General features: G+C 39.1%; 3 protein-coding genes across 7 annotated transcripts in view; 2 read left to right on the forward strand and 1 right to left on the reverse strand.

Annotated features, from left to right (window-relative positions):
* LOC128019843 (pleckstrin homology domain-containing family M member 3) overlaps positions 1 to 3,491 on the forward strand; it is a 37,191-nt gene extending 33,700 nt beyond the window's left edge. For both annotated transcript variants that reach the window (XM_052606123.1, XM_052606122.1), the window contains one exon: positions 1,118 to 3,491. In XM_052606123.1, the coding sequence (XP_052462083.1) occupies positions 1,118 to 1,289 (172 nt within the window). In that variant the 3' untranslated portion in view covers positions 1,290 to 3,491. The remainder of the gene's footprint in view (positions 1 to 1,117) is intronic.
* A 5,427-nt stretch (positions 3,492 to 8,918) lies between these two features.
* LOC128019844 (frizzled-5-like) lies at positions 8,919 to 12,988 on the forward strand. Of its 4 annotated transcripts, none has more exons than XM_052606125.1 (3): positions 8,921 to 9,178; positions 9,362 to 9,494; positions 9,589 to 12,988. In XM_052606125.1, exon 3 carries the CDS (start codon positions 9,874 to 9,876, stop codon positions 11,617 to 11,619), a length of 1,746 nt encoding a protein of 581 aa, XP_052462085.1. In that variant the 5' UTR covers positions 8,921 to 9,178; positions 9,362 to 9,494; positions 9,589 to 9,873; the 3' UTR covers positions 11,620 to 12,988. The 4 variants fall into 4 exon arrangements, with proteins under 4 accessions (XP_052462084.1, XP_052462085.1, XP_052462086.1 ...); XM_052606126.1 differs by having other exon boundaries at positions 8,936 to 9,178; positions 9,359 to 9,494; XM_052606124.1 differs by having other exon boundaries at positions 8,919 to 9,494.
* Positions 12,989 to 13,371: 383 nt separating this feature from the next.
* Positions 13,372 to 21,085, reverse strand: LOC128019846 (cyclin-Y-like protein 1). Its single transcript, XM_052606128.1, has 10 exons — positions 20,932 to 21,085; positions 17,322 to 17,396; positions 17,119 to 17,153; positions 16,933 to 17,033; positions 16,718 to 16,753; positions 16,544 to 16,595; positions 15,704 to 15,823; positions 14,812 to 14,978; positions 13,818 to 13,980; positions 13,372 to 13,715 (listed from the first exon to the last, which is right to left on the reverse strand). The coding sequence occupies exons 1-10, from the start codon at positions 21,083 to 21,085 to the stop codon at positions 13,599 to 13,601; spliced, it is 1,020 nt and encodes a 339-aa protein (XP_052462088.1). The 3' UTR covers positions 13,372 to 13,598.
* Positions 21,086 to 22,044: the final 959 nt, after the last annotated feature.

Here is a 22,044-nt window from a genome sequence, read left to right on the forward strand (position 1 = left end):
GAACAAACAAAAACACTTGCACAACTCCGTTGATGCTCTGTAAAAATAAACTCCATCCACTGGTCCCTTAATGCTGTTTTTTTTTTTTTTGGTAATCTGTGCAGGGTTGTCTTGCCCTGGCAACCAAAAACACACTCCTTTTGTGACATTTCGCTCTCGCTCTGATCAGTGAACGTCTGTTGTGCTCTCAGTGCTCTGCTATACAGGACGTATAGACCCATATAAGGAAATTCCGCTCCATCTAACGTCACACAGAGCCATACTCGAAAAAAACGTTCCGAAACTTGTGACAAGCCGGAAGAGGTATTTTTGGAACAAAAATACTCCTTCAAATGTACAACTTAATTTTTGAAACTTTGTCCATGTTTAGCAGGAGAATCCAACTCTTTAACAGTGTAAAAAACTCTGTTGCATGCATGAAATGCATGAAATAGCATTTCACCCCCCCTTTAACAATATTATCGTTTCTACTGTACTTCAGTCAAACAAATACAGTGAGCATAAAATAATTATTGCATTAAAAAACATAAGTTGTACTTACCTTTTAATGTTTTGAATAATTTATTCATGAAATTTAAAAACGTAATTTAAGTAACCTTGTTCTCACCATGAATATAGCCAAGATAGCTTGCATAGAGTTAAATCATAAAGAAATACATATATATTTGTGTTGTATATTTGTACTCTGAATGTCATTAGATCTTCTGCCAAAACTTATGATTGCACAAAAGTGATTCTTCATGAGCGAAAGCAAACAGACCATATATGTGACACTGGACTACAAAACCAGTCTTAAGTCTTAACATAACTAAGCTTTTCATTGATGTATGGTTTGTTAGGATCAGACAATATTTGGCTGAGATAGAACTATTTGAAAATCTGGAGGGTGAGGGTGCAAAAAAAGTCAAAATCGCCTTTAAAGTTGTCCAAATGAACTCTTAGCAATGCATATTACCGATCAAAAATTAAGTTTTGATATATTTACAGTAGGAAATTTACTAAATATCTTCTTGGAACATGATCTTTACTTAATATCCTAATGATTTTTGGCATAAAAGAAAAATCGATCATTTTGACCCATTTTGACCATCAGTGCTCTTCTATGTTCTAAATGCAGGTGCGAGGGCTGCGGTGCCGTCTTCCATGCCGAGTGCCGGATGCGAGCTCAGCCTTGCCCACGATGTGTGTGCAGAGAACTGCACAAGAAGCCGGCGTCATTCTGGAAGAGGCACGGCCCTCACGACAGCCCTGATGATGAGACGCTGGACTGCTTTGAGCTGGACACCTGAGACGAGAGTGGTGCCAAGCACACTGCACAAATAAAGTCCAAGTGCTGCTGCATCCGACAAGGACAAGCTTCCTTGCTCCCTCGGAGGACTTGCTCCATGAATGCCGAGAAACAGTGGCATATTTTTTATTTTTTTAAATGTTCTCCCTCACCTGAGAGAGATGGGCACAGAGACAATAATTCAGCTCCCAAAGAGCGGAGTCTTCATAATGAGACCAATTTACCCTTGCCTTTCATCTACCAACCGACAAATACAGGCAAAGTACACACACACACACACACACACACTTGCACATAAACACACTTTTACTGACAGATGTTAAAGAATGCCCCTTCTGGCAGACTCACAATCCAAGAGCGATGATTCATACCAATTTCTGGACACAAATAGAGCTTCTAATCCATTAATGGTTCGGTGAAAATGAGCGCTGCAAGATTCGGTTTCCCTTCACGCAATAGTTGACCTACAGTGCCGAATACCTTGATCTCGAGCGCTTGAAGGCTGAACATAAAGATAAACATCCTTAGAAACAAAAATAGCTTTTTCGGGTTCGCATTTTTGCACTTTACATTTAAGATTTTTTTTTTTTTTTCACTTTTTAGTCCTTCAGCTTTGGTTTGCGTTGTACTGTGAAGAAGGAGCGATGTCTTGTCCCATCCACCTGACCTACAGTTTAAAAAGGTTGACTGTTTATCAACACTTGAGTGGCTCTGCCTATAAGCAGCTGAACCACGTTGTTCTTGCTAACCGCTTGCTCCATGATTACAAACTACCCTGGGCCACCAAGCCCCGAAATTACAGTCTAGAGTTCCAGGGCTTTGTTTAGCATTCATACGTCTTTTTAACAAGAAACGTAAAGAAAACCCGCCGTGGACAAGCTCATAATTCATGTCATCTTCCGTTTTTTTTCCCCTTTTATAAAAATATATATATATGCATACAGAAAATAGCAGTAGGCATCTCTTCCTGGACACTTCACCAGCAAATAGATACTTCAGATATAAATCACACTCTGCATTACTGATATAAAACACATTGGAACTACCTGCACATTCCAGAACAGTTACTGGTTATACTGGACTTGAATCATTCTGGCTGGAGCTGTACGCTTGATGTTTGACAGTGCGAGGAGCCGTCTGCTGAGATTTACAGCATTACTGGTCGACAGTGTTAGTTAATGAACTCTTTGAGATGCGTCTAGGTCAACATACATATCATTTGCTACCATGTTACATTTTGTTTTACGAGAAAATGTGTTCATTCCCTTGAGCTTATGTTTTGCACCAAGAAGTTTACTTTTGAATGTGATTCTGTCTTAGTTTACGTGCGGTCGGTGTGTGATAGGACAATGTAGATGGATGGATGATCGTGTTAGCTGTTCAGAATATTTGGTTCTATTTATTGAATCTGTGTCTTTTTGCCTGCCTTAAATTAAAAGCCAATGCATCGGCCTGTTGATGTTCTTCAATTAGCAAGCTATAGTCATTTGAAAAAAGTTTCAGTATTTATTAAACTAATAAGAATATCAGGCTATAGATGGAACATATCATAATATAATTTTTTTTTTTTACCTTTCTAAAAAAAAAAAAAGAAAAAGAGATTGTGTGTGTTCCCATAAGATATCTCATCATTTTCCCATTTTAAGCTTGACCTGAGCTAAATGCACCATGCTTTACATGATATTATAAGATGTAATGGTGTATTTGCAAACGGTTGGCTTTGAAAGTTTGATGTATTATGTTACATTATCCGCACTGTTCTTTAAATCAGGGATTCTTAACACACTGAATAATGGTCAAGGAGGGACAAACAAAAAGGGAACTCAGTGGATGTACTTGGTGAATATCTTTTGTTCGTTCAGCACACCAAGTCTTTTATTGTGGTCTTTATTTTCATATTTGTTGAAGGCGTAATTTGAAGTTTCTTTTTCTGCTGTCATGTTGTTCTCAGTTGTATATTGACATATCAGTTTTCTTTCCAAAGTATTGCATTTGTATATTTCTCGCTGTAATTTCTGTATCAGTTTCTGGAGTTTCCCTGTGCTTTCTTGTATTCTGCAAACTCTTCATTACGGACAACCTCTTATGCAACTACAAATATTTGTGTTTCAGCACAGGTGCGGGTTCCTTCCAGTTTTTCCTCTTCTTTTTTTTATTTACATTTTTTTTTACCACTGATGCCAATAAAGTAAATTGCTTATTACATTCTCCTCTTTTTATGCTTCAACACTAATCTCGTCATCTGAATTAATTTGAGGATTTAGGGTTCTTCACAGATTATTTTCTTGGTCAGATTCCAAGGTGGCAGCAGTGGAACAAATGCATCATGGCCGTGGCCGTGTTGTTCCCTTTTTGGGTCCCGGTGCACCGGAGTAGGTCCAAGCATTGACTCACAAGCTAATCCCAAATTAAAAGCCACATGGTTGTATCTGGTTCTTTCTGGAGTTTAACCAATAACCACTGGACCTGTTAGAGACCACAGTACGAGGCTTCTCATTTTTAGCGCAGTGGTACTGACGTATAAACGATTGAAATTCAGTCTAGTGAAGTGATTATGATTCTATTGAGTCTAACAGTTACCATGGAGGTACTGTCTTCATCTTTGAGGCATTTTAAATATTTGTCCAACCTATCCAGGGCTCAACGGACAACGAGGATAGAGTTTCGTGCCAGCTGACACTGAAAATTTTATGCCTTGCAAATGTTCGCTCTTCATTTTTGTTGCAAGTTCTGCTGATTTGTCAGTTAATGTTATTAAACTGGATAACATAAAAATGGGGTTTGTTGAAATTGCAAAAATGGCTTGCGATTGTCTTAAAAGTATCAGTAAGAACATGTCCTAAACCACACATTTCCGTGTGTTGATTTTCTTTTTAGTAAAGAAATGGGATAATATTAGTGTCGAAAACAATATAAAGAAAGCCCAATATTACTAGCAAAAATAGAAATTAAATGATAAAATAATTTCTATAAATACAGATATTAAAAATGTATCCTCCATGCATTCTCATTGTTGAGCCGTGCTATATCTTTCTTTTCTTTATTCTGTTGAAAATTAATATAAACCATATTTGGACATTTTTCCACTTTCCGTTCTTCTATATGTATTTGTGATGTATTTACATGAACATTTTTCAAATTAAGGATATTTTTCAATATTCACGTTTTTTTTATTCAAGCAAAATATTTCACCTGTTACATGTACATAAATACATACATGGATACATATATGGTCTCAGTGGACACCTGTGTGTGTGCGTGTGTGTTTTGGGGGGTAACATATTTTATGTTTACACCATATATCCAGTTTTATCACCTTACATGTACATGGGAAAATGGACCAGATTTGTTTAATATTATTTTCACAAACCTTTCCCGGATCTTGAGTGATGTCTCAGTTAAGCTAATGGCTGGCCACCCCAGACGCTTCCTCCCTGGTTTACTTTTTCAACACTTCCCTTATGTTTTTTTTCCTCCTCCCTGTAATTTTTTTTTTCTCTCTTGAAAAAAAAAAACTGTAATTTGTCCTGGCTTTAGAGAGCTCTAAAGCCTTTCTCTGACAGAATAATCCACCAGGATCCTGCCACTGCCGATGGGCCAGAACATGCCAAGTCTTCCTCTTTTGTGTTTGTGTGTGTGTGTGTGTGTGGTGGGGCTGCTCACTAGTTCTTAAAGCTGGTTGTCGAGCCTGGGCTTAAAATTGAGGCATCCTACTGATCCATTACTCCATTATGCTGAAGATGCCTTTTAGATGGGTGTTTTCACACATATCTGGACTTGTTGCATCCTTTTTTGGACTGGGGGAGATTTTGTGTGTGTGTGTCAAGAGGATGTTTTTAGGGATATGCTGTGATTTTTCATACGCAGTGAACAATAGAGGAATCATGGTGAGGTTGTAAATAAAAGAAAGACAAACAACACTTCAGATGCGTTTTTCTTTTCTTTTTTTTTTTTTTAAATAAAAAGCATGATTGTCCCAAGGAAAATCTGTTTTGTAAAAATTTCCAATCAGCCCAGACAAGCTGAACAGTCCGTTCTTGTTCCATCATCCTCACAATACGCGTCTCCTGCACTGTCCCTTTATACCTAACCTGAAGGGGCGGGAGTGTATATTTTGTAGTTGCACTATGCTTATGAGGATAGCTGTTGTTTTAGCAGGGCCGTGTGAATGTGTGTGTGAGCTGTGTGTGCACGGTCTGATTCATTTGCCTGTGATTTGTACTGAGGAGTGGGCAAATTGAATCCGAGTGTTGGTCTTGCTTAATTGTCGTCGCCAATTAGTGCATTGTTGAAAGCCACAATGGCTCCACTGTAGCAAGGGGAACGTTCTCCTTTGTGCTTCTCCAGTGGCCCACAGGCCAGTCAAGACTCATTTAGGACTGACAACAAGGGGCCAGAAATACCATCAGGAAAAGACAACAAAAAAGACGGCGGCAGAATGAAGACAATAGTGACATGAGATGGAGCATCAGGGTCTGATTTTTGTGAAAAAGGGGTTAGAATGTCTGATTCAACCCCTTATTCCCTAACGTCCACCTGCCGCACAAAGACAATAAAACATGAGCAATAACAAGACTTGACTTCAGTTGCCATTTCTCAAGGTCCGGTTTTTTTTATTTATTTTTTTTATGTTTGTATGTTTGGGATCTTTTCATGCATTGTTATATCAAACACATTTTGTCCATAAATACTGATGCGTTTTAATAAAGCTATTTGTTGCTTAAAAAATATTTTTCTTATTATTATCAATGCCGAAGACAGTTAACTGCGTAATATGTTTTTGGAATCCATGATAATTCTTCAGGATTCTTTTATGAATAGTATTCAGCGGCATTTATTTATTTAGTTATTTTCATGTATTTATTTGATTTTTTTGTAAAATTATAAAAATATATTTTTTTTATCAGTTTGATCAATTAAAGAATATATAATCATTTTTATATATATTTAATAAAATCTAAAATAATTATATAAAAATGATAAATAGCATTTATACGTACCTTTTTTAATTGATTTTAACTGCTGCAGTTTTACACTGGTACAGCGGTCATGTTGTTCAAATGGACTTATTTTTAACACTACGCTGTTAAAAAGCGTTTCCAGTTCAATATCCTATCACTGTACTTCAACAAAATACAACAAAAGCACCCAATATCATCTCATCTTCTCATGCCAGAGACAGGAAACTAAATGCAGATGAGAAAAGGTCAATTTGGTGAGATTGCATCACACTGGCTTTGTGTATGAATTGTCTGTCCACACACAGACACGGAGAGTCGATCATCAGATAAAAGCATTTGCCCAAACGCAGGTTCAGGCATGTGAAGAACGAGAGGAGGGAGTGGAAACGAGAAAAAGAGGAAAAACCAACCACCATGGGATATTTTCATGCCCAGGAGACATCACAGAATAAAGCAGACGGCTAGTGTGCACCACACCTCATCACCCTTCAGCGTCATTTGATGTTGACAACGCTCTACTGCTCAACTTAAGTAAATCCAAGCTCGACTTATCTAGAGCTTGACTGAGACTGATTATAATCAGGTTATATTTCCTCCCTGCAAACTAGCTAAGTACTTTAGATACAAGTATGCATACTAGCAGTTTCCCTTGCAAGGCATATCATGGACACAGTATTCAGAAAGGAAGGTAGTCGGCGCACATGTGACTCCTTAAGGTGGGGTTTTGGAGTTAATGTGTGACAATATGCTTAGGTAACCTATAAAACAGGTGCACAAGTGTCTGGAAAGATTGATTCGGTTACCATAGCATTTAAGACACAATCAAACATCTTGTGCGTTACAAGCAAAACAATGCAATCAGCCATTTGTGTCCTCGTCTGTCTGAGTGATTGATTCCTAAGCAAGTCTGTGGCATGCAGAGTTTTGTTTACTCTCGTCTTCTCAGACTTTCTGTGAGCTGATGTCATCTCAGTGTTAATCGAGCATTGGAAATACTCGACGGAGCAGTCGGATTGATCACTTGCACTTTTAAACACACATAATACTGGCACACACCCTGTGAGACCTTTGGACTTAAAGAAAGCTGTGAGATTACAGAATCCTGGGAGAGAGAAAGAGAACCACCCTACTGAGAAGAATTCTTAAACATGCTTTCTGTCTGAGTAAGTGAACGGAGGAGTTTGTATAGCACCAGTGCAGACGTGTAGGGAGTGAGCAATCATTTGTCATGCTTCTTTCTTAATAGCACAATAACTGAACTACTTAAATATTAATAATGCATACTGTACATACAGTGGTTCCCATAGTTAGTATTTTACTTTTGCAATGACTCAGCTGTTCCGAAAATTATTTCTAGAGGATGTGATGCCATTTTTCCCTCAAGTTTATTATGTAAGTCTATTATCATTTTAAAAACGTATAAAAATGTTTTATTCAATATTTTGCTCCAAAAGTGTTAGTACTGTCTTTTTTAAAAATAAAAGTCACTTGGTTTGATTTTTCAATGCTATTTATACATTATAGAAGTTAAGCTGATAAAGTTATTTTATTATGATTTATATTCTATTCTAATATTAATTATTGGCTTATATGTTCAGTTTTTATTTTAATTTCAGTTCAAGTCTCAGTGATTAATTTATTTATGTGCTTTGTCAGGTTTTATTTAACTTTGTTTTTATCAGTTTTAGTAATTTTAGTATGTCAACATACTTTTCAGGCAACATATATAATTTTCTAGTTTTTCAATATTTCTATATTCGGAATATATTCAACAATGATTTTTATTGGTTGTATTGCTTTAGTGTTTAAAGTTAACAATAACAACACTAATATGGCAAACGTGTTTAATTCGTTCACAGAAGGAAGCACAAATCAGTCCTTCAGCTTTACAGCTGCTTCACCACAAAACAGGACAATAACAAACATCACCTTATTTGGTTTTATTTGGTTGATGATTCCAAACATCACAAATATGTAAACAACGTCTGAACACTGACCTAGAGATAGCATCCTACACACTAGCTGTTCACAAACAGAGTAGCAGTGTGGCAAGGTGCTCCTCTCTGCTGCTGTCTTTGTCTCGTCGAGCCGTGAGTGATTAAGCTTGCGTTAGGAGTCATTATCTGAGTGTTTGCACAGCTCCGTCTGTCCTGAATGGGCCCAGTGGGTAAACACAAACGTAATACAGGATACACTTGCACAAGAGACTCAAGGCCTTTTCATAGTCAAACACACACACTCTCACCAGTGCCATTCATTTCCCCCCAAATCTCCACTGACTAATTCAAACATCTTCATTATGGTTAAATGAGTAACATGTGGCATCTTCCCAGAATTATTTAAATGTAACATAAATGTACATTTTGTTGATTTGTTAAGCCATTCTTGTATAATGCCTAACCAGTTTAACTATTACATTTCCTATTCAATTTAGGGTGGAAACCATTGCTCAGGTCTCATTAAATGATTAAAAGCTTAATTTCACACAATGATATGAATGACGACTCCCGAGACAAACCATAGAAATAATATTCGTTTCATAGATAGATAGATAGATAGATAGATAGATAGATAGATAGATAGATAGATAGATAGATAGGGCAGTTTTTTTCCACACAGATGACTGTCAGTGGCCCCTGGTGATAAAGGGGTTGGGGCCTGAAAGTTGTGGGCGTGTCATTGCGGGTGGAGTATTTTCACTCCACAGAACCTCTACGGAGTGAGTAATTACTGACTCCGCAGCCAACCGAGGGAACACACGCTCTGTCACACAGAAAAAGAGGTTCTCAACAAATTAGTGGAAGATTCTGGCGTGGAATTGTGGAATTTATACATGTTACAGTGTGTGACTCCGATGGACTGCTGGGAAACACCGAAGGAACTGACAGAAAGCTCATGAAACCTGTTGCTCTGAGCACTAATGCGAAAGGTGAACTGATTTATTTTTTATTATACACCCTTATTATATATTTTTTTAAAGGAATTTTTTTTTTGGATTGTGTCAGATTTCGTTTTCATATTTTCTTCTCGATTTTTCGCCGTCTTTTTGGTTGTGAATCCGCCGGATTGCGTTCATCGGATGCATTCACCTGCCATGTGGAATTTAAAGCAGATCCGAAAGGAAACCTAGGCTTAAAATGTTACTTTGTTACAAAGTATCTGCGGGAAATGAACTTTCGACCTTAGCACGGTTTACTCGGTGAATGATTGACCATTTAGTCCACGGATGCGCGTGCTTTTCCATGGTACGTTCTGACGCTCAGTTCTATGTTTATGATTTTCTGTAGAATTACTAAGCTGTTGTTTGATTTAACTTTAGTCGTTTTCTTACTCTTTCAGCCCGTGTTTAGGATCATGGTCTGTATGAAAGACACTCACACAGTTGGAAGAAAGTGTGCTCGGGATCTGGAATGAAACTTCACTGTGATTTACAACCTTGTGGACTGTGGACATGCTGCTGGAGCAATTAAGGTTTCCTTTTGGGATTTCTTCTTTCCGAAACGCAGCAATAAATTAAAAAAAGAAAGGAAGGAAAGGGGAAAAACCTGAGCCGAGGAAATACTCAAGAATTGAAATTGAGAGTTTTTCAGTACGGGGAAACCTGCAGATGAGCATCACTTCACCATGGAGACCTCAGGGATGCACCCGGTCAGATTTTGGCTGCACGCTCTGCTGCTGTTGCAACTGTCTCGGCTTGGTGATGCTGCCTCTAAGGATATAGTGTGTGAGCCAATCACTGTACCGATGTGCAAAGGGATTGGATACAATCACACCTACATGCCCAACCAGTTCAATCATGACACCCAGGAAGAAGTCGGCTTGGAAGTGCACCAGTTTTGGCCACTTGTCCGGATCCGTTGTTCCCCGGACTTGCTTTTCTTCCTGTGCAGTATGTACACTCCCATCTGTCTTCAGGACTACAAAAAACCTCTGCCCCCTTGCAGGTCCGTGTGCGAGAGGGCTAAGAGGGGTTGCTCCCCCCTCATGATCCAGTATGGGTTTGAGTGGCCTGAGCGGATGAGTTGCGAGCAGCTGCCCATGCTGGGCGACACCGATCGGCTTTGTATGGACCGGAACAGCACTGAGACCACAACTCTATCACCTTTTTTCCCCAAACCCACTCCCAAGGGAACAGCACGACATAGACCCACCGTGAAATCTGCTCCACCTCAGAAGTGTGAGCGTGAGTGCCATTGTCGAAATCCCCTAGTGACAATTAAACAGGAAGCACATCCTCTCCATAACCGGGTACATACTGGCTCTCTACCCAATTGTGCTTTGCCTTGCCACCAACCCTTTTTTTCCCTGGATGAGCGTACCTTTACAACCTTCTGGATCGGCCTGTGGTCAGTGCTGTGCTTTGTCTCGACACTCACCACTGTTGCCACTTTCCTCATCGACATGGAGCGTTTCCAGTATCCAGAACGGCCGATTATCTTCCTGGCTGCTTGTTATCTGTTTGTGTCACTGGGGTACATTGTGCGACTGCTTGCCGGCCATGAGCGGGTAGCTTGCGAAGGCTCCGGCAACCAACAGCACATCCTCTATGACACCACGGGTCCAGCCCTTTGCACGCTAGTTTTCCTGCTCATATATTTCTTTGGAATGGCCAGCTCCATCTGGTGGGTGGTGCTTTCCTTCACCTGGTTCCTGGCGGCGGGAATGAAATGGGGGAACGAAGCCATCGCGGGTTACTCGCAGTACTTCCACCTTGCTGCTTGGCTCGTCCCCAGTGTCAAGTCCATCGCTGTCCTGGCTTTGAGTTCGGTGGATGGAGACCCCGTGGCTGGGATCTGTTACGTCGGCAACCAGAGTTTGGAGAGCCTACGTGGCTTCGTATTGGCACCGCTGGTCGTCTACCTCTTCACTGGCTCCCTCTTCCTTCTGGCTGGATTTGTTTCACTCTTCCGTATCCGTAGCGTCATTAAACAGGGCGGCACCAAGACGGACAAGCTGGAGAAGTTAATGATCCGGATCGGGCTCTTCACTGTCCTGTACACCGTGCCCGCAACTATAGTGGTGGCTTGCCTGTTGTACGAGCAACATTACAGGCCAGGCTGGGAGCGGGCCCTGGCCTGTTCTTGCCCGTCGGAGCGCCAGCAGCTTGGCATGGGGCCGGACTATGCTGTCTTCATGCTGAAATACTTCATGTGTCTTGTAGTAGGGATTACCTCAGGTGTTTGGATCTGGTCTGGGAAGACTCTGGAGTCCTGGAGACGTTTTGTGGCACGGTACCTCCCCTGTAGGACCCGGAAGCCACCTGTAACAGGCTCTTCCATTTACAGCGAGGCGAGTACCGCTCTCACAGGCCGAGCTGGAACAGTACCCACAGGGAACTATCACAAATCAGCACCTTCATCACACATCTGAACATTTGCCAGAAAGCCCGGGTCCATTATAAACCCTACAACTGTCAAACGAGTGAAGCATGAAGTGTGCAGGTCATGACTCTGAATCACCAGGTGTCTGTTCGACTTGATGGAAGGAACAAATATATTATGAAGGATTTTTACAGGCTATTGGTTGTTTAATTGTAGCCAAGATCTTCTCATTCACTGGTCTAATTTGCAGAGCAATGAACATGTTGATACTTTGTGAGGAAATGCTAATTAGTCTGCTTTACAATTGTTGCTAGCTTCTTTCTGTGTTTGTTTTTCTAGACCATGAATGATGGAAACAATAAGATGTTTAATACTTGATATGAGTCAAGATAATTGAGGGGTTCGTGGAGATATTTAATTTATTTGTGTATTTTTGTAAATGATATCTTGTATAAACAGTCGCTCGGTTGTGTTTGTGACTTTATCAGGAGGATTATTTTGAGTACCGTCTAGTCTTTTAATTTACAAATTTGTTCTAAGATATGAGGTGCTTTCATGGGTTCTCTGTGTAAAAAAAAAAAAGAACATTTCAGCTTATACTGTCCAAGTCTAGAGAAGAAGCAGTTCACATTCACCTCAAGTTGTTGCAGGCAGTTCTACACAGGTTAATGCTCACCAAATGTTTTTCAGTGTCCCTCAAGAGCCACTTATCAAAGCTATCTCCCCGCTGATAATTGATAATAGATGGTTGGTTAAGCATCTATTGGGCAGTGTTAAATGATAGGATGTGTATGTTCTATCTATAGAGTTTTTAGAAGAGTCTGCAGGTCTACTGTGTGAGCTTGACTTCCCTCTTGTGGTCAATGGTTCAATATTCATGAGGTTCAGGACTTAACCAGCAGCCATACTAGGTTTGTTGAATACAACTTATTTTTGGTCTGTTCATTTCCTTGTCAAGTCTCATGATCCGTTTTGGGTTATTTTATGTAATTTCACCTTATTTGTGTTTTGAATCAGAAAACCAGTTGATGCACTTTTAGCAGACAGAATCTGTAAATGTTGTTTTTGTAGTTTTCAATGGAGCATCAAGGTGTAAATATAAGCATTGATTGGCTACTTTTACGGTTTAATCTGTTGTAATATTACCATATCCTGTGTAGTCTTTAAAATGTCTCACAATTTTGCCGCATGTCTGGTTGTGTACATACTCGCTTGGCTCTATACAAATGTAAATCTTGCAGAAGACGTGTCCTTTTCTGAGTCCAGACTGCAACTCTGTACATATGTTTTGTAAAAGATATGAAATACAGTGCTACAATTTTAAAGAGATTCTTAGATATTTATGAAAAGTGTCTTTTAAACATGTTTCTTTTGTTTCTCTTACTAGTAGAGAATAAAAGTGAAGAGCAATCTGTGAATCTGCAAGTCAAATGTTTGGTTCATTATTATGATTTTTTTTTTTTACTCATGTTTTGGAGAAAGAAAAAAAAAGAAAAACTATTTACCCAGATGATCTAATTTTTTTTTTGTTTTGTTTACTTTTCTAATGTTTTGTTAGTAGAATGCTATCAATTTGCTATTTTTTAAAGGCATTAAAACCTGTAATTAATTCATGTGTATATATGTATTTTTTACATTTACACAAATACAGTTCTAACATTTAATTAGCCCTTTTTGTGAAAGAAAAGTGTTAAATTCCCTGGATAATTTTTTCACTGTAATGCAACAAAACAAACCACCGTTTTGACCGTTTGGAGTGACCTCGTAAAACATTCTTCAGAACAACAGAAATTCAGACGCGTCACATGATTAGTGTTTATTTAAAATACTCCATCTGCAAATGATTTCAATTAAAAACTGACAGTTCACAGCTAGTAGCCTACATAGTAAGCAAAAAACAAACAAAAGAAACCAGTCTGTTTTTGTCTCTATGGTGTTCTGCATAACGTCACAGCCAAAGGTGGGGCAAAGAACGAGTTCTGTCCATTCAAATTGGTCTTGGAGTGGCCGTTGTTCCAAGAAAAAGCCCTACGAAAGAACAGCATTGGATCTGCGGATGCCCACTAGGTTATCTGCACTGAGTGATCTCCTCATGGCCACTCTGCTCAGATCCTTGTACTTATCCTCACATAGTCTTGAGATAGCCTTTGAAATAAAAAAACAGTTTATATGAGAAGGTTGGTAATTAAATTGACCCATTAGAAGAAGAAGTATGACTTGAGGACATTTTGTAGGTATGCTGCCCACCTCTAATTTCTGTGCGCGTTCGTTGCTCAATGGTTCCAAAGGAAAGCTCAGGTTGTTGTCGTCTGCTAAAGAGCGCAGGTCAAAGTAATACTTGGCGTAGACGCTGGCCGGCACGTTAATGTTAAACTGTAGCAGCTCCAGAAAATGTCTCTCCATCTCATTCCTAAAAAATGTATAGAGATTCAAGAGTCAGGATTGTCTTTTCTGGTTTAAAATCACAGATAATAGTACCAATGTAAATAAAGCCATATAAAACCAGATATTAAAGCAGACAGATTTGAAAAATGAGCAACATGAAAACTATACAATACATTATTGGCAAAGCTACAGTCCAATTTTCTATGTTTTCATTTGTCTTTAGTGTCACACGATCCTTCAGAAATCATTCTAATATTTTGATTTGGTGATTATGACTATCAAAGAAAACATGTGCTGCTTATATTTTTTTTCAAGATTGATTCGGTTCAGTCGCTAGGGGCAACAAATGGAGTGGGCGAGAGGCTGGACCATTGTAGAGGAGTCTGAGAGCACTTGAAGCCCGCCAGCCCAGAGACTCACAAAGACTGCTTCAATGAAAGGGATGAAAATAGAGCGAAGGGGCAAAGAGGAGAGAAGAGGGCCATGGCCTTTAACATACACAATCATCTAGAACAGACACGTCCTCACATAAACCTGTCTGTGTCATTTATATGGATATTGAGACATCAGAACAAACAAAAAAACAAGGTTTTGAAGGGTGTGGTTTCATTTTTTTGAAAACCTTGCATGCTTGTTCTGAGGGATATGGGAAGCCGTGAGGTCTGTAGGAGCTGTAGACAGGAAAGAGTTAGGAGTGAAGTGAAACAGGGTACTGTCTCCTCATTGCAGCACATCTTGGATTTTGGAAGGTGCGTTGATGTATCACATCAAGACGTTTTGTTCTAGATTATTTTGACCGTACAAATGAGCTGTAACATTTGAGCAGAACACACACTGACTATATTATCTCACTCACATGTCCTCAACAGTGATGTCTTTGAGGATCTGACAGTAGTCGACGTTCCACACGGCCTGATCGTCCCAGACTTTCGAGGCCAGTAGGATGGCTCCCAGAACGATCCTCTTCCAGTTAGATGGGCAGATGTCCAGCTCGGCATACGTCAACAGCCTCTCCAAATATACCTGCAGCAAAGACAGCGGACATGAATGTGCTCAAAAGAGGGTCTTCCAAGGGTAACTTGTGATATGGCATCATTCTGTGAAAATTAGAATGAAAATACTGGCAACTCTTGAACATTTAGTTCATTAACACTAGTGTAACTTATGAAAAATCTATTAATAATACTTTTACAGCTTTTTATAATTTCAGAAAGAAATAAGGAATTTGTCTTGATGTTATTTAATCTAGGTTAATGGTCATTTCTACATACATTTGAAAATTTGAGGGTTGGTTAAGTTTTTTTGTTTTGTTTTTTACTCAAGGTTACATTTAGTTAGACTCCTGAACAGAGATCCTGTATTATAACTGAATCTAAATTAACAATGAGCAATAAGCTAGATTTAATAAATGCTGTAAAAACTGTTCGCGATACCTTAAAATTCAACCTTATTGTACAATGTTTTATTACACATATTTGATTGTAAATAATCATAAGTTACTGGTTGTGAGGTAAAAGGAGGAAGTTGGAATCAAGTCTGGACCAATACTGGCTAAACGAACACATAATGATCCATTCTCTGGTGCTCTACTGTCCTCTAGTGGACATCAGGAATATTTATCTAAGCACCCCAATAATAATAATAATAAAAAAAAAGCCTCTGCTTTATGTTCGACTCTGTCTTTTTCACATTGTACAGAATACGCTGAAAATGGACCAGTCCAGTCAGAAGGGCTGCTACTCTCTTACCAGAGTGACGATCGCACACTCGGCTGTGAGCTGTGCTGCACTGAACAGTGTCCGGACGAATCGGTAGATGAGTTTGTGTTCGGGGTCTGTGCGTGAGTAATCATCAGGAACCTGCTCCCTCTGCCAAAGGTAGCATTTAGACACATTATATGCTAAATATGTTCAAAACTTCTAGCTCAGCTTCAAGCTCAAATGCGTTTTACAGTTCATTTAATAAAGTGTAAAGTCATTATTAACTTCTGAAAACTAAAACGGGGCAGTCTTTGCCTAATGGATAGAGAGTCTTGCTCCGGTGTGTATTCACGGTTTGTGTGTTTGTTCACTACTCACTGCTGTGTATGTGCACTTGGATGGGATAAATGCAGATCACGAATTACAAGCATGGGACTCCATACTTAAATACACATCACTTTCATATTTTAAAATGTTATTATGAAGACACCAAGACACCTTCTACTATTACAAAGAGTCGCTGTCATTGTGGTAAGTGGTAGACTTTAACCAGGTAGACTTGACCATATGGGATAACAGTGAGAAAAAATAACGCACTTCTTACAAAGTGTATGTTATATGTCAAGTCCCAAATAACAAAGGTAACTGACTGTTAATGCTTTTCCAAAAATCCATTTCAAATGGATTTTAAACCACATACGAATCAGATCAAATGTGTAAATCAGATTGCAGAATTTTTTTTCGGCTCAGACTAAACAGCTAAACGGATTTGATGCACACAAAAAAATAGATACTGCAGCCTTTCTGAACAAAATCAAACAGTGACTATAAATTGTCCAACAGCTGCAGATGTTACTAAAAAACAAGAAAAATAAGAGGTTAACTTACAGATAAGGGGTGCATTCTTTCATCAAAGATGTCCAATGACCTATCAGAGTCCCTGAAATGGATTAATTAACATTTTTTTAAATCCCAGAACACATTTAAATTTTAAATGCAAAGTCTTATTAAAATGTGTGGGTCATATGATTTGCCTTTGAGAAAGAACATAATCAAACGTACCTGTTTTTAATGTGATAATATATTGCTAGTGTGACACTGGAAACAGAGAACAGAGAGGTGGTCAACATACAAACAAACAGTACTCTACCTTTTCATTTTGCTTATTATTTTTTGGTCTGTATTCATAACTCATTCATTTCTCTATTTTACTATAAATGAAACTGCAGAAATAGTAAAACTAAAATGTTTTTATAAAACAGTGAACTGTCACTGACCATTTGATTGTGCTTTTCAGGTTGGGCTGACTGACAGTACTGTCATCAATGAATATCGTAGAGCAGGAGCTGTACTTCTTCGAAAGCAGCCCAGGTGAGACCTTCAGGAAGAATGAACATTTAATACACTCGCAACCATATAACCAAGCACAACCACTAACCCGAATCCATAACACATTTACTCACATGGTTTATGTGGTTGCTTTTCCTCCTGTCCCGTACTGAAAAAAGACAAAAGCAAGTTAAACATTTCATTATCAAATACTGACAAGCTGTGCCAGTAGCCATTTAACAAAGTGATCTTCCAGCTATTCAAAGTTTGGTCAGAGCACTAGTTAATATGCAGCTGCTAACAAGCAGGTAAAATGAAATTATAAAGAGACACTCACCATCCGTCTGTGACTTGCTAAGGAAGATCGTGCTGGCACGGGCATGATCTGATGGGTTGGACTCTAAAGCCAGATCTAGAAGACAGATAATCAATCAATCAATCAACATATGGTCATCCAAGAATGGGTGCTACATGCTTGATACCAATAAAATATCAAACTTTCAAAATTATTTCACACATACACTACCGTTTTTAGTTTTCAGCAGTTTCGGATGTTGTTTTTTAGTCTCAAATGTTTTAAGCCTCTTCTGCTTAACCCAGATGTATTTATTTGATACAGTAAAAACAGTAAAATTTTTGAACAGTTTTCTGTTTTAACATATTATAAAATGTAATCTATTCCTGCGATGGAACAGATGAAATTGCAGCAGTCATTCCTCCAGTCTTCAGCGTCACATGATCCATCAGAAATCATTCTTATAGAATGACTTGGTGCTCAAGAAACATTTTAGTATTCATTCTTTTACAAATGTAAATTAAAATCTTACAAACTGACCCCAAACTTTTGAACAGTTGTGTTCGTTCAGTATAGCATAACATTCTAATATTCCTGTTCATTTGATCTGCCCAACAAGGCAAATCCAAGAAAATCCAAGCAAATTCATCTTTAAACTGAAACAGCCCCCTATAAGGGAGATAAGACGGTATGTCGTCCTGCACTGAGTGCTGATTGGCAGGGGCATGCTGCTACCCGTTCTGGCCACAGGGGTGAGGGAGGGGGGGGGGCACTATAAGCCTACTGTATGGGCATTGCAATAGAACAAAGTGAGCTCACACCATAAGCTCCGCCCACATCGCCGTGTGCAACAGAAGCCAAATCCAATTCATCAAAATGAATAAGCAGGCATTAGAGTAAAGTTTTCTTCTCTTCAAACTTTTCTGTTGCAGGTCAACAACTATGAAACAAGTGTAAAGCAGGGTAGTTAAAGTTCATAAGATTGTAAGTTATAAACTGACTTTATAACTAGCTATATGAAAACATATTGATTCTGTTTAGATAATTCAAGATAACTCTAGCAAACTGCTGGAATTCACATTCATTAAAATATGGTCACAGCAAAGCGCAGTGGAGTAAAGGTACATCCAAACACGTACTCTAATAAATGAAAACCAGGAACAGTCTTGATATCTTTCTCTAACCCAAAAACTCTCATCCATTTCCTACCCGAGGAAATGAATGGCAAGGCAGAGTGAGAATGACTGGTCTAGAGGAACTTTAGTTAGGGCTGAGGCCCTGAGAGATTGATGGACATGGGTGAGAGAGAATGCTGACTGATAGGGAGGTACAGGAACGCCTGGTGACAAGGCAGCTTTAGTCCAAGGGCAGCAAACTAGAGCCAATTTTATGTTCGCTAACTCAGTAATCAAACGCAAAGCTGACATCACATTGATGGCAAATACAAATAGTGGATCACACACATAAAGATTAGACAAAGATCTCTAGGGTGTCTGTTATAGTGATTTTACTCCACCTCACCTTTTTTTTTTTAATGAAATATCCATATAGCATATAGGGTCAGTAAGAATATTTAATGCTTTTAAAAGACATCAACGCTCACCGAGTCTGCATCTATTGTTAAGAAATACTATAAAAACAGTAATATTTTAAGTTAAATACCTGTTTGTTAGAAATTACACACCTGTATACATACATATATATATATATATATATATATATATATATATATATATATATGTAGAATAACTTTATTATTGTACCAAACTGACACTTCTATTCTCCCAGCACCAAAGTCATAAATGACCCCTGGAGATAGGGCAACTGTCCTCACTGAGGGGAGGAACACGCTATAGTGTGGCATAGCACAGCGATTCCCAACAAGGGGTATGTGTACCTCACAGATAGATTATAATTTTCAGTGCTGGCAATGCAATAAAAATAAATATTTCTTGCATTTTGCCTCTCTTTTGTTTTGGTGGTAATTAAGGAGTATGTACATTTTAAGATATAAATGATTGGGAAACATTGGAATACCACACTAGAGAGAAACGATACATGAATACGGTGAGTCTTATCCAAACTTAACCTCTAAGCACCGAAGGGAACAAAACATGCCTCGTGGAGATTCCCAACAAGAGAGCGAGATAAGGAGAGAATGCAGCTGTCTCAAGATCTACATAACTGGGATGCCAGGAATACTACACATTTTTGATCTTCTCTGCCGATTAAACTTAGAATCGTTTTTATTCTCATGTCCAACAGAATTCCAAATGAACGAAAACCTGGAATCACAAAGGATTAACTGCAGCCATAGTGGTGAGATGAAGATGAAGACATGTTACTCTAAATACAGCACTGGAAGTTATTTGTGCGTGTGTGTGACTATATGCATCTCCCCTAAGGGTAAAATAGCTCAGGCAAAATAAACAGCAGTAAAGACTGCAAACAATCCCAGGAGGCATCACACACATGCCAAACACTAACAGATATCCTTATGAGGATCTCCATAAACCTTGTTTCTTTCAATAACATTATTAAGTGTAGCTGATTACTATAATATGCAATTGTTATTTAGACTGAAACTGGCATAGGCCAATCATTTTCAGAGCAAACCAACAGCACTTCAGGTATTCAGCTCTTAACAGAAACCCGACCCATGAGATGAAGAGGTCAAGGCATCGGATCACAGCAGTAGAGCTCCTCAAGGCGCAGTGGCACACAAATGTGGAAACACAAGTGTAGAATAGAATAGAAAATAATTTTGTGGTGTCATGGACCAACACTTAAGTTATAGATTTAGTTCTCAAATCTGGTTCTGGATAACCCCAAAACTGCACATTTTGAAAGTCAACCTAATCGGACACATCCAGTTCACATTCACATTCACATTCACAACAGTAGATTTAAATCAAGGGTGCTTAGTTTTGTTAGTGGAGATTCACCTCGAAAGTAAAAAAAAAAAAAAAATGTCCAACACCTGTTTGTATTATTATCACATAAACATTAAAGCGAAACTTAAACTCAGAATTAAAACTTTGTCATTAATCACTTACCCCCATGTCGTTCCAAACCCGTAAAAGCTTCATTTGTCTTCGGAACACAATGTAAGATATTTTGAAAGAAAACTGGGAGGCTTGTGACTGTCCCATTGACTGTCAAGTAAATTACACTGTCAAGATCCAAAAAAGTATGAAAGAGATCGTCAGAATAGTCCATCTGCCATCAGTGGTTCAACCGTAACTTTACGAAGCGACGAGAATAATTTTTGAATGCGAAGAAAACAAAAATAATGACTTTATTCAACAATTTGTCTCCTCTGTGTCGTCAAAGCTTTTACAGGTTTGGAACAACATGGGAGTAAGTGATAACTGACTAAATTTTCATTTTGAGTTGGAGTAACCTATTAAGACCTAGTTCAGATGTGTTTGAGCAGGGTTAGTCCAGAAGATTGATTTCCACTAGTAAGACTGAGCAATCATGGTCACGCTGGTGTCAAACTCAATTCCTAGAGGGTCAGAGCCCTGTAGTGTTTAGATTCAACCCTAATTAAACACACCTGATCCAACTAATCAAGTCCTTCAGGCTTATTTGAAAACTACATGGTATGTACAAAACTCTGCAGGGCTCCAGTCCTAGCACAAGTACTTACCATCGGGCACCTCTCGGTCACTGATGTGCTGCAAGTATGGACCGGTGTCATCGCTCAGGTCTGTGTTGATCTGATAGTCCTCCAGACGCTCCACCTGCCGGGGTAGTTTGGGGCTCCCACTGGGGGACACGCAGCAGGACACTGTATTTCCCATGATGATACACAAAGGTATGTGCTATACCTGATCAGGTGTGTTCGTCTAGACCGCTTCTGTCATTAAATGTGAATCAATGGATCCAACGAATGAACTCAAGCTAAATGAAGGTGCATGAAAGGCTGAAATGGACACTCAGATCTGTGCTGTCTTGCTGCTCCAGACTCGAGAGAGGGATTTTACTGTCTGTGCCAGTCATATAACGGGACTCCATGCATTTAGAGACAGTGCGACAGAAGACCTAAGGCTTTAACATCCAAGTAATAAATACAACCGGATATAAGACAGGTGACTGACAGCATGTCACTAGAAAATATCAGTCTGAGATAACTGAATACAGATTTGTTCTTTTAAATTAACCGCACATGCTAACTGCTAACGGCTAATATTGATTCATTGTGAATAAGCGAGTTATTAGCCGCTGTGCTAACTGAAATAAACCATCCCTTTAACTCTGATTTAAATGTCTGAATGTGTCCTAAGTTAGGCCGGTTTGGCGGTTCAAATCGGGAACGGATGAAATATCCCCTGAAGAACAGACTTCCAAGCATTTATCCGTCATGTACAGGGCAGATCTGTGTTAGCTGAAACTCTGGATCCAGTAATCACTCAAATCCTCAGGCCTTCGGGTCCGTAGCAAGGGAAAATTAGGCTTTTACGCAGCAGATGAATAAAGACTTGTCCGTTTACACGCGTCTAATTCAAACTCCGGTTTGTTTAGAGTTATTAGATTTTGTCCACCGAGTTTCGTCGGAGAGTCCCCTCGTTATCCCCTCCTCTTCGCCGGGCAGTGCAGCAGCGATCCACTCCCCGCCACCACCACCATCTGCTCCAAGTGACGCAGGTAAGGTCCCGCCCCTTTCCGACATTCCATCAATTACGATTGGATGAGCTACCAAAAAACATAAATATCTGTTTAAGAATTGGTTATTGTAACCGTCAATCACGCCGGCTAGCTG

This window comes from Carassius gibelio, chromosome A9, assembly GCF_023724105.1.
Source record: "Carassius gibelio isolate Cgi1373 ecotype wild population from Czech Republic chromosome A9, carGib1.2-hapl.c, whole genome shotgun sequence".
Lineage (NCBI taxonomy): Eukaryota > Metazoa > Chordata > Actinopteri > Cypriniformes > Cyprinidae > Carassius > Carassius gibelio.